This window comes from Trichechus manatus, unplaced genomic scaffold (assembly GCF_000243295.1).
Source record: "Trichechus manatus latirostris isolate Lorelei unplaced genomic scaffold, TriManLat1.0 scaffold00081, whole genome shotgun sequence".
In the NCBI taxonomy this organism is placed as follows: domain Eukaryota; kingdom Metazoa; phylum Chordata; class Mammalia; order Sirenia; family Trichechidae; genus Trichechus; species Trichechus manatus.
This window is the reverse complement of record NW_004444017.1, coordinates 9,215,721-9,232,510: the sequence shown is the minus strand read 5'-3', so window position 1 is coordinate 9,232,510 and position 16,790 is coordinate 9,215,721. Positions and strand designations below refer to the sequence as shown.

At 39.4% G+C, this 16,790-nt stretch overlaps 1 protein-coding gene across 1 annotated transcript in view; it reads right to left on the bottom strand.

Annotated features, from left to right (window-relative positions):
• CFAP54 (cilia and flagella associated protein 54) overlaps positions 1-16,790 on the bottom strand; it is a 379,568-nt gene that overhangs the window by 164,204 nt on the left and 198,574 nt on the right. The window contains exons 33-36 of the mRNA XM_023735735.1: positions 13,334-13,564; positions 10,362-10,504; positions 8,177-8,358; positions 6,328-6,555 (exon numbers count right to left, since the gene is read on the bottom strand). Of these exons, the coding sequence (XP_023591503.1) occupies positions 6,328-6,555; positions 8,177-8,358; positions 10,362-10,504; positions 13,334-13,564 (784 nt within the window). The remainder of the gene's footprint in view (positions 1-6,327; positions 6,556-8,176; positions 8,359-10,361; positions 10,505-13,333; positions 13,565-16,790) is intronic.

Below are 16,790 nucleotides of genomic sequence, written 5' to 3'. Positions count from 1 at the left end.
AATTTGTCTGTCTTTTCCACGAACTTGTCTATTTTTTCCTCATTTTTGTCTGCTTTTTGCTTCAACTCTTGGATAATTCTGAATATTAGAGATTTGAATTCCCTATCAGTTAGTTCTAGTGCCTTTTCTTCTACTGGAAGGTCATCTGGTGTTTTATTTTGGACGCCTACTGGAAACCTCCTGTCCTGTTTTTGTATGTTTTGATATTGTCTGCTGTCTTTGAAGAATTCAGTAGTTATTTTTCTCATTTATTGATTGTAGATTTGTTTGTTTCATACTGCTTTTTTCTTTTATTTGGTTATGTCTGAGCAGGCGGGCTGTGCGTTCTTTGTTGTTTGCTCATTTGTGGGCACAATAGTTTTCACTTCTTTCTCCAATGGGCAGGGTCAGTCACTCAGGTATGGTACAGCAGGGCAGGTCCAGCTGAATGGGAGTTGGTGGGATGGGTTGTTTGTGGCACGTACTTGGGCTGACAGGGCGGACCGTGAATCAATGCCGGGCAGGTTCTGGTAGGCCGTGCCTGTGCTGCTTGGGAGTGTGATGTTCAGCGCACGGTGCAGGTAGGCAGGAAGTAGGGGGGATATTGTGATGTGTGGAGTTAAGATGGGTAGGGGAAAGAGGAGACAGAGAAGAGAGGAACAGGAGCTAAAAACATACAGACAAACAAAAAAAAGAGTGCCAAGGGAGCTTCCTATTGGAGTGGAAAGATAAGAGACTGAGAAATGGAGGAAAACAAAAAAAAGAAAAAGGGTAAAAAAAATGAATAAATAAAAAGAAAGAAAAGCCCTCTGGGATCCCACCAGTGCAGCTGCTAGGACTGGGAGAGTTGCTACCAGTCTGTGAAGTACAGCCTGGCTAGAAGGGGTAGAGGTGCCACACAATGCCAGGTATTCAGGAGACAGGAAGGGAAGGGAAGCATAGAGAGATGAGAAACTGGAAATGAAGACAAAAAGGGAAGAAGAGAAGAAAACAAAGAAACAAAAAGTACAAAAACAGAAAACAAGAAAACAGAAATGCCCCCAGGGATGTCACAATGTGTCTGCACAGAGTAAGGGCGTAGTTCCCAAGCCTCGCAGTACTGCCTGGCTAGAAGGGGCTCCCAAGCCGAGAAAAGAAAAAGAAAACAAACAAACAAATCAGAACAAACAAAGCCCCAGGGGTCCCGCCAGCATGGCAGCACGGGCTGGGAAGTAGTTTCACATTCGAGTGGTGCTTCGCAGCCTTTCAGGAAGAAGAAAAGATGGCACATGGAGCCATGTATTTGAGAGAAATGAGGGGGAGGTGGTGAGAGGTAAGGAAGTAATTTGAAGAAGCAGAAAAAAGCAACACCAGTAGCCAACAAATGGCACTCAGAGAGTTGGCCAGTGTGGGCGAGTGGAATCCAAGCAACACCAGGGTGAAGCCGGTGCTTCCTGGCCAATAGCCTGTGGTCACAGTAAGCAGAGGAGGCCGAGTGGGGGTGAAGGGTGGGGAGGGGGAAAGCGTATATTGCTCGTTACCGGTTGTTCTTTCTCCTGCTGGAATCTCTGTGAATCTGCTTTCTCAAATCCCCTGTTCACTGATCTCCAATAGGAGTCCAAGATGGCGGATACATACTGTGGTAGCTGATAGGGGACCTCTGCATGTAACTCTCCTCGCTCTCTGTTCTCGGTCAGATTCTTATTCCATTCGGTGCTTGGTTGAGTTCTTTATCTCTTTATTTGATGCATGTGTTTCAAGACAGACATGTTTCTCTGTTTGACTTAGTTTTTTGGATCTTTGCTGTGGAGGGATGGCATGGTGCTTCTGTCTATAGCACCATGTTGCCCAGAAGTCTCCTCCTTAGAATTTTCTGTGTAAAAAATTATGCTGTCCACAAATAAAAGCAGTTTTACTTCTTCCTTTCCAGTCTCTATGCCTTTTGTTTCATTTTCTTTCCTTGTTGCACTGGCCAGGACCTCTGGCATGATGTTGAATAAGAGTGGTATAAGCAGACATCCTTCTTTGTTCCCAGTGTTAGGGGGAAGCACAAAATAAGTGTAATGTCAGCTTTATGAGGTTGAGAATGTTCTCTTCTATTGCTAATTTGCTGAGAGTTTTTAACATCAATGAACATTACACTTTATAAATGCTTTTGCTGCATCTAGTTTGATGATCATGATTTTTCTCCTTTATCCTGTTGATACAGTGAATTACATTGATTTTTCAAATTTTAAAAAATAACTTACATTTCCAGGATAAATGCAACTTGATTATTTGTGTATTTTAATATATTGTGTACTGGGGCCCTCGTGGCACAGTGGTTAAGTGTTTGGCTGTAAACCAAAAGGTCGGCAGTTCGAATCCACCAGCTACTCCTTGGAAACCCTATGGGGCGGTTCTACTCTGTCCTATAGGGTCACTATGAGTCGGAATCCATTCAGCGGCAATGGGTTTTTCATTTGTATAATTTATATATTGCTGGGATATATTTGTTAATATTTCATTTTTGTGTCTATGTTATTGGGGGATATTGGTTCATACTTTTCTTGTTGATATCAGTCAAGGTTAAGCTGATCTCATTTCTAAAACAAAATTGTGTAAGATTTATTATTTTTTCCTTATATGTTTGCTAGAATTCTCCAATAATTTAAATACGGAGGTTTTTTCATGTAAAGGTTTTTGATTAATTCCATTTCTTTAATATATTTAAGGATATTGGTATTTTCTGTTTCTCGTTGTGCAAAAACCAAAACCAAACCCATTGTTGTCCAGTTGATTCCAACTCACAGCGACCCTATAGGACAGAGCAGAACAGCCCCATAGGGTTTCCAAGGAATGGCTGGTGGATTCGAACTGTTGACCTTTTGGCTAGCAGCTGAGCTCTTAACCACTGTGCCATCAGGGCTCCCTTTTTGTGCCAGGTTTGTTAAATTGTGCTTTCCCGTAATTTTTTCCATTTTATCTAAGATGTCAAATTCATTAGTAAATTTAATCATAATATTTCCTTATTTTCCTTTTAATATCAGTAGGTGCTGCAGTGATATCCCTCTTTTATTACTAATATTGGTAATTTGTGCTTTTCTTGCTTTTGTTCTTCATCAGTGTTCTAGGAGTATAACAACTTTAATAATCTTTTCTAAAGACTAATCTTTGACTTTATTTTCTCGATTTTTGTTTTATAGCTAATTGATTCCTGCTGTTATCATTTCTTTCATTTTCTCTTATAATTTCCTTTCTATTACTTACTTTCATTTTAATTTGCTCTTCTTTGTCTAGCTCTTGCAGGTGAATACTTAAATAACTGATTTTATATCTTTCTTCTTTTCTATTAGCATTTAAAACAATAAATTTTCCTCTATGTACTGTTTTCTTTGTATGCCATAAATTTTTATATGTTATCACCAGTTTGAAATATTTTTTAATTTCCCCTATGTTTTCCTCTTTGTCACATGGATTATTTAGAAGCAAGCTGTTTAATTTCAAATATTTGGGGATTTTTCTTCTAGTATTATGATAACCTATTCATAATTAAATTCTTTAGTGGTCAGAGAACATACTCTTTAATGTTTCTGTATTTTAAATTTTATTAAGACTTATTTTTTGACTCAGCATATGATCCATCTAGGTGAATATACCATGTGGACTTGAAAATATGTGTATTCTGCAGTTGTTAGGTGTACTGCTTTATAAATATCAATTAGGTCAAGCTGATTGATAGTGTTCAAATCTTCCATATCCTTTATGATTTTTTGCCTAGCTTTTCCATCAATTATTGAGGAAATCCCCATCCACAATTTTAATCTATTTTTCCCTATAGTTCTGTGAGTTTTGTTTCATGTATTCAGACTCTCCATTATTAGATGCATACACATTTATGATTGGTATGTGTATTAGCTTCCTTGGGCTGTTATCCCAAAATATCACAAACTGAGTGGCTTATAAGAACAGAAATTTATTGTTTAACAGTTCGGAAGACTACAAGTCCAAACCAGGGTATCAGCTGTGTTGATTCCTTCTGAGGTTTCTGAGACAGAAACTGTTCTATGCCTCTCTCCTAGCTTCTGGTAGCTCCAGGCATTCGTTCCTTGGCTTGCAGCTGCAGCATCGCGTGGTGTCCTTCCTCTGTCTCTCTGTGTATCTTCTCCTCTTTTATAAGGAAATCAGTCATATAGGATTAGGACTCACTCTACTCCCATAGAAGGAGCCCTGGTGGTGCAGTGGTCAAGCACTTGGCTGCTAATCAAAAGGTAGGTGGTTTGAGCTCACCAGCTGCTCCGTGGGAGAAAGATGTTGCAGTCTGCTTCCATAAAGATTTACAGCCTTACAAACCCTATGGGGTAGTTCTACTCTGTCAAAGAGCCATGGTGGCACAGCAGTTAAACACTCAGATGCTAACCAGAAGGTTGGTGGTTCCAACCTACCAGCAGCTCCACAGGAGAAAGATGCGGCAGTCTACTTCTGTAAAGATTTACAACCTTGGAAACCTTATGGGGCAGTTCTACTCTGTCCTATAGGAATTGATTTGATGGCAATGGGTTTGGGTTTGGGTTTTTTCTACTCCAGTATGACCTCATGTTACCCTAACTGATAACACCTTCAGAAACTCTATTTCTAAACAGGACCACATCCACAGGTACAGAGGTTGGAACTTCAGCATATCTTTGTGGGGGACACAATTCAATCCATAACAATATGCTTACCTGACTAATTGAGCCTTTTCTCATTATGAAATGTCCCCCTTTATCTCCACTAATACTCCTTGATTTGATGATTATTTTATCTAATATTAGTATAGCATCACCAGTATTTTTATGTTTACTGTTTTCATAGTATATGTCTTTCCATCTTTTTATTTTCAATCTGTTTCTTTATATTCAAAGTGTTTCTCTTACAGACAGCATATAGGGATGTCTTCCTTTTTTAACCTAGTCAGACCATATATGTATTTTAATTAAAGTACTTTTTATCTATCTGTAGCTCCTGAGTATAGTCCCAAAAGGCCAGACAGCAGTTCTGAATCACTGTCCAATGGCCGCCACAATGAGCAATTCATTTGTATTTAATACAATTATTGATATGATTGGGTTAGGTTTACAATTTGTTATTTGTTTTCTATTTGTCCTGTGTGTTTTTTGTTCCTCTAGTCCTTCTTTCCTGCCTTCTTTTTAGTTAACTATTATTTGTTGTGTTGTTGTTGTTAGGTGCCATCGAGTTGTTTCTGACTCATAGTGAACCTACGTACAAAAGAATGAAACTGTCCATTCCTGCGCCATTTTCACAATTGTTTTTATGCTTGAGCCCATTGTTGCAGGAACTGTGTCAATCCATCTCGTTGAGGATCTTCCTCTTTATCGCTCACCCTCTACTCTACCGAGCATGATGTCCTTCTGCAGCGACTGGTCCCTCCTGATAAACTATTACTTACTATTCTCTTTTATTTCATTGGATTTTTATCTATATTTCTTTTTTTTCCAGTAAATATCCTAGGTCTTATAAAAATGTATGCTTAACTTACCACATTCCAGTTAGAGTTTATATCGTATCGCTTTATATAAAGTGTAAAAATCTTCCTGTTGTTAGCTGCCATCAAGTTGGCCTCCAACTCATGATGACCCCATGCACAAAAGAATGAAACACTGCCTGGTCCTTCACCAATTTTATGATTGGTTGCAGACTGGACCTTTGTAATCCATAGAGTTTTCATTGGCTGATTTTTAGAAGTAGATCACCAGGCCTTTCTCACACCAGTTTAATACCATCTCACCTCCCTGTCTTTTGTGCTATTGCTGGCATATATTTTAGTTCTAAAATGTTATAAACCCCACAATACAATATTAAAACAAATGTTCTATCTATGGCTCAATGTGCTTATGTGTTTACTACTTTTCCATGTTTAGATTACTTTGTTTGCATTTTTTAAATTTTATTTCCATGCTTCAAACCACAGTGTGGTAGACTTAAAATGGCTGCAAATTCTATAAGACCTGGAGTAATATAACAGAGACAGATAAAACAGGAGAATAAACATCAACCAGTAGGTTTTGTGATTTCTCTTAGGGTCTGTTTCTTTCTCTGTTAAAAAGATTGTTGTGAGGATCAGATGTATTAAGATAAGTTTATAGAGAAGCTGTAGCCCATTAAATGTTACTTTCCTTTGCCTTTAAGCAATCAAATTTTCAGGCTGAGATATTTTTAATTAACATCACTGCAAGTTATGTATTGTGAACCAAATAATAATGAGAAACAAAATATAGACAACCTAAATAGGAACTCAAGGAAAAAATTAATTTCTACTTATCCAAAGCTGCATGGTATAAAAATATTTTTAATTGAATAGAATTAAAGTAATTATCAAAAAGTTCTTACCTTAATAGAATTGATATTTTGTAGCTCTATTAACATGTCAGTAAGTAATTCTGCTCCCATATAGAATGGTAAAACAGAAATACAGAGGAAACCATCTTGATTAATAGGAAATGTTTTATAAAGATCGACTGCTTGTTTAAGAAGTATCTGTAGCTCCTGAGTATAGTTCCAAAAGGCCCGACAGCAATTCTGAAGCAGAGTCCAATAGCCGCCACGATGAGCCAGAACCTAAAACAAACGCAATGTGCGAAAGATTCCAAAGTTCCAAAAGTTACAGATCTCTGAACAATTTCATCTTTCTGCAAATACTATGTCAATAATAAAGACAGCTAAAATCATTTGCTATGTGCCATTTACTATGTGCTAGATACAGTGCATTATCTCATTTAATTAAACAATACTTCTATAAAGTCAGTATGCATTAGTGTTATACTCAATTTACAGATGAGGACATTGAGGCATGGAGCTTGCCCAAGGCCATGAGTCTACTAAGTGGTGAGCTAGGATTTGCACACCAGTGGTCTGACTCCAAAATTTCCAGTGTTCTATTTGCTGAGGATACAGCAGTGAGCTCAGAAACCTAGGTCTGCTCCTGTGCAGCTTAAATCTCAGTAGGGGAGACAGACACTAGCAGGGTAGACAATAATATAACTTCAGGAGATAGTAAGTGTTGTAAGGAAAGCTAAGACAGAAAACAGGCCAGAACCTGTAGGGGGTAAGAGGACACGTTCTTTCAGGCAGAGTAGTCAGAAAAGAAGTCCTCTTTGACAAGGGGACATTTGAGCAGAGACCTGAATGATGAGCTGTAAAAGTCAAGTGAAGTTAGGGCCTGGGGGTGGCAAGGGTGGAGATGTTGGGAGAAGGAGAACAATTGAGATTGAGGGAAGAGCAAGTACAAAGGATGGAGGGTGAAACTGAGGGATGAAGAGGGAACAAGCTTAGCACTCTGAAGATCAGAGAGGCAGGAGTGGGCTGAGCATGAACAAGTCTGAATGAGAGTGGCTGAGTTCAGAGTGGTGAGCAAAGCCTAGCTCCTCCAGGGCCCTGAAGCCAGAGGAAAGGAGGGTAAGATGTGACATTCAAGGGGCATGATGTGGGTCTACTTTACATTTTTTAAAATCACTCTCTCTACTCCATGTAGAATATGGAAACTTAACTGTTCCTTTCCTGGCTGGCAAGGATAGATGCAATATTTCCCCTCACCTCTTGAGAGGTTTGAAGTTTATATCTTTCTTGCTCTAAGAAAAAGGAAACTGATTTCTTAGTAGCAAAACATTCCAATTCTGAGTTTCACAATCTATCAGATAAGATAACAAAGGAAAAGAGGGAACACACAGATGGCCTGCAGAAGTAGGAGGTCTGGGAGGGGGAACGGAGCAGGATTTTCCTCTAAGCTAGAATGACCTTCCTCTGTGCTAGAGGAAAGAGGGGGGTCTGTGGTTCCCAGAACAATACTCCTGGAGGGAGCAAGACCCCGGAGAGGAATCCCTGGCTTCACCAGAGAATCCCATGTCTCACTTGTGGCAAGAGAGCAGCAGAGAGGTATCTGCAAGCAGGGAGTGTGTGGACAGGGACAATGGCCACCCAGCCACTCGGCTCTGGATGGATGCATGACTGCATGGTAAGGAAGCTCACTCCCTCTCCTTGAGGCCTTGACACTGCATGAGACCTCAGTACCATGACAGGCAAATCTCAAAATTGACTAAGGCTAAATCTGGCGAGATACAGTCTCAAAGTTGAAATCAAAATTATGTATAGAAAATAAATAAATACAATATATCTTACACACCTGAGCTTATGGAATGAGATTTAGGTCTACAATATTAGCAGATCAAAATGACCACATTACCATTGCTCTCCTGCAGTATAAAAAGATTTTCATAAAATGGTCCAATAGACACAAATTTGCTGCTCGGTCCTTTTCTTTAGAACTAATAATTGATTGACAGTCTGAGTCAGAACCTGTTTGTGTCTTGGGATTATCTTTGTCATTTATTTTGAAATTAATAAACACAGAAAATTCATCAGCATCTACAATATAAAAATAAAGCATAATATTATTGAAAATAGAGAATTAAGTTCCAGAAAACACAATACAGGTGATACATGTCAAACGAGCAATTCAGAAACTTCATGCTAACTAAGTTTGGAGAAAGGACAGGATTATCACGGACTCAGTGAACCAAGAAAAGCTTCTAGAAAAAGAGGTACTTACATTAGGTCTTAAAGGACGGGAACGACTCAGCTTGTGGGAAGAACATAGAGAAGAACATCCCAGGCAAGGGAGATGGCAAAAGGAACAATGCAGAGGCAGGAATGTAGATGTTTTTTGAGCAAACACTGAAGGATCCCACTGTTCCTAAATTTCCCACATTACAGGTCACTCCCAGGACACATAAAATAGAAAGTGAGTGGCACCCCTGGACTTGTGTCATGGAATGGCCTGGCCACTCATTCCCCTACTGGTGTGGCATAAAAGCACAGAGCATTTCTCCTGGCATAAATCTTCTCTTAGAACTCTGCATTAGGTAATAAATCTCAATACTAGAATATTCTATTGCCAATTTCATGGTAGGTCTTAGGTAGGGAGTCAGTTTTTGAAAAACTTATAAGCAAAAATCAGACTCTTTCAATATCTATGGAATTTACTTTCAAATACTTGAATATATACATTATGACATGTAGATACAGTTACACCTAATATATACCCTACAAAAAGTTAGAAAGTACGTAAAGTACCCCAAATGTGAGTCAACACTCCAGGGGCAGTTAACTAACATATGAAGTACCACAATCAGCAATAAGTTACATAGCACTAAAATTACCATTATTAACAATCTATATAAGAGATTTTGTAATAGCATGAAGATATTAGAAATGATTTTTATTTGTGAAATGAGTGGTATTCAAGATAGGTGTTCAGTTAGCATTATGGATTAAACTGTGCCCCCCAAAAGAATATGTTGAAGTCCTATTCCCTGGTACCTGTGAACGTGAACTTGTTTGGATATAGGGTCTGTTACTGAAGATGTTATCAGTTAAATTAACATGAGGTCATACTGAAGGAGGGGGGTACTAATTCAATCTGAGTGGTGTCCTTACAAAAGAAGAGAAGATACACAGAGAGACACATGAGGAAGACAGCCTTGTGAAGGTACATCTACAAGCTAAGGAATGCCTTTGGCTACCAGAAGCTGAGACAAGAAAGGTGACTCATTCATTTGGACTGCTAGCCTACAGGACTGCAAGACAAAAAATTTCTGTTCTTATAAGCCACCTAGTCTGTAGCATTTTGTTAAGGCAGCCCTAGGAAATGAGTACGGTTAGGAATAGTGTCCAGGCTCCATCATCTTTGCAAGAACGGGGTATAACAATCAGTCAAGTCCAGCAGATCAAAGACATCACTGTAGCACTTCAGATCTAGAGCTCTATTCACCCATATCCCTCTACTTCACAGAGGTGCCTGTCATCAACCAGGTAACAGAGAGGAAAGAGAGAGGTCTACTTGGCCCTGCCATCAGCACATTGTTGCATTCATCATGGAGCAAGCTTTCCTGGAAGGTAGTTGGAGATCCTAGGACAAGAGTGAGACTACCCTGAATACAGAATAGGCTGGAAGACTGCTTTTGTGCCTGTTGGCATTAATATGCTTGACAGAATCTGTTCTGAGACTTGTTTCCACTAAAACATAACACATGGTAGCAATGCCTCACCCCTCTTGAACCACCGGAGGCTACCAATATTTAACAAAAGAACATTATATTTGCTGAACAGCCAAACTGGCTTAGGTCAGAAGACAACATAGATATTTCCAAATATATATGATGAGGTCACAAAAACATAGAACGTTTTTTAAAAAAAAACAAAAAAGAGAGAACAAGAATCTCCTATCAAGTATCACAACTCATCTGAATTTCTGGATCTTTGGAAAATGGTGTGTGTACCTCTATGTGTTTGTGTGTGTGTGTGTTGCATTTTGTTTGTAAATAAAAACCTAGAGGCAATTTGATAGTATATTAACATATTTATTTTACCTGATGGTAAGTTGGCCCTTCTTTTTTTAGCTGTAAGAAGGAAATCAAGCATTGCTCTGTAACTTTCTACCGTAAATTTTGCTGTTGGTAATACTGTTCCTGAATTATATAATGAGAACATATTAGGATCAAATGATCGGAAACTGCAAGGGGGAAAAAAATCACATTAAAATAGCAACGTAAGTAAAATTGAATTAAACCTGTCAAATACAATCTACTTTTAGTTTTAAAACATTTGTGAGTTAGTGCTCACAAATCTTGGATCACAAAGCATTCTGACACTTGTCCAAAACCAAACATTTTCCCATTAACTTTTAAAATTATAAAACGTCACTTTGCTCTGAGGAATTTTAACAACATCTATTTCCCTGCAAGGGCCTTTGAAAATAGGAATGAAAGATCCATACTCACTCTATGAGCTCTGAAAGAATAATTTATGTTAACTAATAGCTACCTGATTTAAACACAACTCAGTGAAGATGCCTACTATATATAGAGCAATGTGTCCACAATAATGTTATTTCTTTTTTTTTAAATCAGGCCTAAGCAGTATATAAACTTCCATAAAAATACGCATACATAAATACTGAGTACACATAACAGTTTTAATAAAATTGAATTTAGTACCAGATTACCCTGACACAAATTCGACCATTGTCTTACTGTGCTGCCAAGTAATCATGCATGAATGGTCAGGTATGTAAAGAAGCTCGGAGAAAACATCTCTTTTTCAGAGGACAGTAAGGAAGGCCCACTGGTCTGAGCCACTTTCCCTGGCATGGCCCCACGAGTGAGTCACTTTGCCAAAAGCCTTCTCTGTTGGTTAGGCAAGCTAACTGCATCTTAAATGCAGGTCTGGTATAGCCCATAGCAAAAGGATCTAACTGGAGACACTTTTGTGAAGGTTCAGTCTGGTGGTGATTTTAACCAAAATACTGGAGAAACAAAACTGGGACCAAGTTCACTGGGGATTTCAACCTTCACTTTTTCTTACTGGATTACTGGAATAAATACCCTCTTAATTTATATCCCTGTACCAAGTCTTTCCTCCCTCCAATTCATTTGATATGTTGCTGCCAGAAAAACTTCTTATCATGGCCCTGCTCAAAACCCTCCATAGCCTTTCACTGTATATGAAATAAAGCTCAGGTTTAATAGACATTTAATACTATACATGATCTGGTACTGGCCTACTTTTCTAATTATTTCATTCCACTCACTTTCATAAGTCCTAGATTCCTGTCAGACTGTTTGTGGTTCTCACACTCTGTTTCCTACCTGGACTCTGACTCATGTTCTTCCAACTACCAGGAATGTCTACTTCTCTATTCTATACATATCTAAATCTTGCTTATCCATTAAGACCCAGGCCAAATGCCAGCTCCCTATGAAACCATTCCTTTGTCCCAGCCATAGGAAAGCCTCCTTCCCAGGAACAAAGAAGACTTTATGTGTACTTCCCTTTTTACCATTAGCTACAGTTATTTGTGAACATTTGTTATCTACCCTACAAGACTACAGTCTGTATATATAGCCGGTATAGCCTGTTCACCTTTGTATACCTGTTGTGACTTGAATTTTGTCCCCTAAAAAGATACGTTGAAGTCCAAACCCCCATACCTGTGAATGTGACCTTGTTTAGAAATAGTCTTTGCAGATTTAATCAAGTTAAAATGAGATCAGGCTGGATTAAGGTGGGATATAGGGTTGCTATGAGTCAGAATCAACTCAACAGCAACTGGTTTGGTTTTGGTTTTGAATCCATTGACTGGTGTCTTTATAAGAGAAGGGACACAGAGACATACAGTAAAGAAGGCCATGTGACAACAGAGGCAGGGACTAGGGTGATGCATTATAAACTAAGAAATGCCAAGGATTATGAGCAACCACCAAAATCTAGAAGAGGCAAGAAAGGATGCTTTCCTAGAGCCTTCCGAGGGACTCAGCCCTGCCAACAACCTGAATTCGGACTTCTGTCCTCTAGAAATGTGAGACAATGAATTTCTGTTCTTTTAAGCCACCCAGTTTGTGGTACTTTGTTACAACAGCCATAGGTAACGAATATAGTGCCCACTGTGCCTAGTTCAGTGTTATGCATCTAATAGGTATTCAACAAATGTTGTTTGAATGAATGATTCTCTATCATCTTCTTAATGGTTACATTTTGTTGTGTGCTATTATGTTGATTCTGACTCATAGGGACCCTATAGGACAGAGTAGAACTGCCCCAAAGGGTTTCCAAGGCTGTAATCTTTAAGGAAGCAGACTGCCACATCTCTCTCCTGTGGAGCGGCTGGTGGGTTCAAACCACCAACCTTTCGGTTAGCAGCCAACCACTTAACCACTGCACCACAAGAGCTCTTTGCACTTAGCCAAAGACACTCAATAAGAGCTCAAAAATGTCTGTTGAATTAGTGATAGAAAGTTGACATTGTATGAGAAAATACGATGTCTGTTTATAAAAAAAAAAAAACACGTTGCCGTCGAGTTGATTTCAACTCATAGCGACCCTATAGAACAGAGCAGAACTGCCCCATAAGGTTTCCAGGGAGCAACTGGTGGATTCAAACTGCTGACCTTTTGGTTAGCAGCCAAACGCTTAACTGCTGTGCCACCAGGGCTCTGTTCATAGAGGGTAAAATACACTTCCAAATGAAACAGAGTTTTGCCTAATGCCTACTAATATCTAAAGTTATTATACAATTCATATTAAATTCCTTTTAGAGTTACACTTTACCCTGGCACTGACAGCTACATTAATAAACACATTCAAGATATATGCAAATTAGAACTTCATAAGCACTTTAGATTCTTAAATAAGAAACTAGGAAATACATCAATGGCTAGTATGAAGATAGAGGCATTCTGTAAACCTCTTTTAGGTTATTATAAGCATTACAGCCTTGCACATAAAAATATAATCCATGTTCACAGCATTAAAAAAATTATTGTACATTGATAATGTACTATACCTGACCATTGCCTGTGAAGTACCAAATTTCATCTTCATACGCTCCCCTAGCTTTTGTAAAAGCAGGTTGAAGTGTGCGTTTGCCAGATACAGGTTCATCTGAGATCTCCAGGGCATCTCCTCAAGAAATATTTGATGGAATCTCTTTCTTTTAACATAATTTAATATTATAGGATTCATACAATCCACCAGGAATCGATGGGCTATTTTTCTAACATCAGGTCTCTTATTTCTGCCAAGAGAGAAAGAAGTTTTGCAATTACACAAACTTCCATATACTTAATAAAGAAGCATGATTCCAATTTATACAAAATAGATCAAGAAGTCACTTGACTACACTTATGCAAATCTTCCTGGCTTATTTATCAATTCCTTAGTGCTAAAAATGTGAAATCAGGCAGTATAAGGCACAAAGGTAGGGACGGAGACGGTACGTATTGCCTTCAATTCTCTCTAATGTGTTTCCTAAACTCAAACAGAGCTTTACTTTTCCATAACCAAAAGCCTTCGAGATTAAACAACTAAATTATGACATAATGCTCATATTTATCAACTAATTTCACTATTAAATGAGAAAGTCACTTTTCTGTATTGTTCCTAAACGGGAAAAAAAGAATGGAACAAAATTTTTCTAACATTAGCTAGACTATAAAGAAAATAAAATATTGTGGTGCTGTGGTTAAAAGCTCGGCTGCTAACCAAAAGGTCTTCAGTTTGAATCCACCAGCCAATCCTCGGAAACTCTATGGGGCAGTTCTACTCTGCCCTATAGGGTCACTATGAGTCGGAATCAACTCTGTGGCAACGGGTTTGGTTTTTGTTTTTTAACAGATGAAATGCAGAAGCCTGGTGGCGCAGTAGGTCAAGGGTTCAGCTACTAACAGAAAGGTCAGCAGTTCGAAATGACCAGCCACTCTGCAGGACAAAGATGTGGTAGCCTGCTTCCATAAAGATCACAGCTTTGGAAATCCTACGGGGCAGTTCTACTCTGTCCTTTAGAGTCGCTATGAGTCAGAATACACTCAACAGCAATGGGTTTATAGATGAAATAAATTAATTTCATAAATACATATCCAATCTGATCTGGAGAAAACTCACATTCAAATTTCAGCTAATAGTTCAGAATTCAAATATAACAAATTCAGTTTTAAAAAATCATTCCTATCAAAAATCTCAAAGTAGTTCAACTATTTTTTTAAATTTTATTTTGTTGTTGTTGAGAATACACACAGCAAATCATACACCAATTCAACAAATTTCTACATGTACAATTCAGTGACATTGATTACATTCTTCAAGTTGTGCAACCATTCTTACCCTCCTTTTCTGAGTTGTTCCTCCCCCGATTAACATAAACTCACTGACACCTAAATTTCCTACCTAATCTTTTGAGTTGCTGTTGTCAATCTGATTCCATGTAGACAGATCTAGAAAGAGAACAATGCTCAAGGCAGACATTCTTTATTAGTTAAGTTAAACTATTACTTGGTTTTAAGAAGACTTCAGGGGATATTTTTGGTTTAAGGTTTAAAGATTATCTCATGGCAGTAATTTCAGAGGTTCATCCAGCATCCATGGCTCCAGAAAATCTGGAGTCTATGAGAATTTGAAATTCTGTTCAGCATTTCCCTCTTTTGATCAGGATTCTTCTATAGAATCTTTGATTATAAAGTTCCAGGCACCATCCAGTTCTTCTGGTCTCATGGTAAAGGAGGCAGTTGTTCATGGAGGCAGTTAGCCACACATTCCATATTCTCCTCCTATTCCTCATGTTTCTTCTTCCTCTGTTGCTCCATGCAAATAGAGAACAATTGCTGTGCTTTGGGTGGCCACTTGCTAGCTTTTCACACCCCAGGTACTATGCAACAAACTAGGAGGTAGAATAGCACTAAACAAGTTATTAAGAAAATTAACTGAGATGTCTCATGAAAATATGACCCTAGAGGAGGCGTGGTCAACATGGCAGACTAGTTAAACACTTCCTATATCCCTCTTACAACAAAGACCTGGAAAAACAAGTGATTTGATTCTATGTGAACATCTGGCAGCCCTGAACAAGACAAGGTTAAGAAATCTATCTGAGTCATACCAGAGAGGAAGACTGTTTGGAAGAGGTGAGGAGCGCTAGAGCCACGGCAGCGAAACTGCAGAGACAAAGCCACACCGGGCCGCGGTGAAGCAGGCAAACAGTTGTGCTGTGCACGCGCTCAAGAAGCAGTTTCCACATTGAGAGAGACCCAGCAGCAGAGATTCTGCTGGGACACTCCGAACCAGTGAAGAGCACCTCCCAAGAGGCTAGGATAAGTACATGTGCGCACCCCTTCGCGGCAATTTAAAAAAAAAAAAAAGCCCATTTTGGAAAAATCTCTCTCCGTTTTACCTCCTACCTCTGCGCTCTATGCCGGATTTGGAAAAAACCTCTCTCCCTTTTACCTCCTACCTCCGTGCTCTCAAACGGATTTAGGAAAAAACTCTCTCCCTTTTATCTCCTCCCTCCGCACTCTGCACCGGATTTGGGAATAACCTCTCTTGCTTTTACAACCTCCATCCCTGCTCTGCACCAGGTGTCCACTGGGCCAGAAGTAGATCCCAAAAGGCGCCCTGACCCATTCTTCTGGCCTTGGAGAGGGAACAAATAAGCTGCTGGCTCCCTTAGGCCAGGAACACACGGTCGGCACAGCTCCTTTGCTGGCCATAGAAATCAGGGGTCCACAGACTCTCAGTGCCATACACCCGTGTATAGACTTGTGGGGACCCATCTCAACAGCATTAGCCCTCATTACCACAGTATAACAGGGCAAATATCTGAAGTTTAACTTCAACTGCTTCAGCTGTGAACGGGCAGATTTGTGATCCTCGAAACAGCCCTGCCCCTCAAGTAGGCACTTTTATCAATCTACAGCAGGGTCTTGAGGACTGGTGGTAGTTCCTTAAAAGACTAGTCACCTGCTACAGGAGTTCAAGAAAAAGTGGTTCCCTCGAGTCTTTGCAACCAACAGTGTGGGGTGCTCTTAGCCCGGTTGCAAAACTCACCTACCTATTCACCCTAGAGAATAGGGACACGCTTTTCTTTCAGACTCTCAGGGGCAGCCGTCAGCCCCCTGCCTGGCTCAGCGCGTGATCCCCTACCACAGCCAGAGTCCAGTGCCTGCACCAATCACCCATGCCTCTCTAGGACTGGGGGTGAGAGCCTGCATCACACACTTGGTGACCGACTGCTTGAACACCCAAGCTGAACCCGTACAGGAAAATTTAACAGACTCCTGTGTGCACAGACTTACTTACAGAACTAACTACCTGGTGACAGGACATTAGAGATCAAAAGGTGTCAAAAATCAAACTAGTGCACATGAGCAGCCTATTTGGGCATATCAAAACAAAACAAAATAAGAAGCTAGGTCTCACTAAGCAAACACAAAATAAAATTATAATAAATTATTGATGGCTCAGAGACAGCA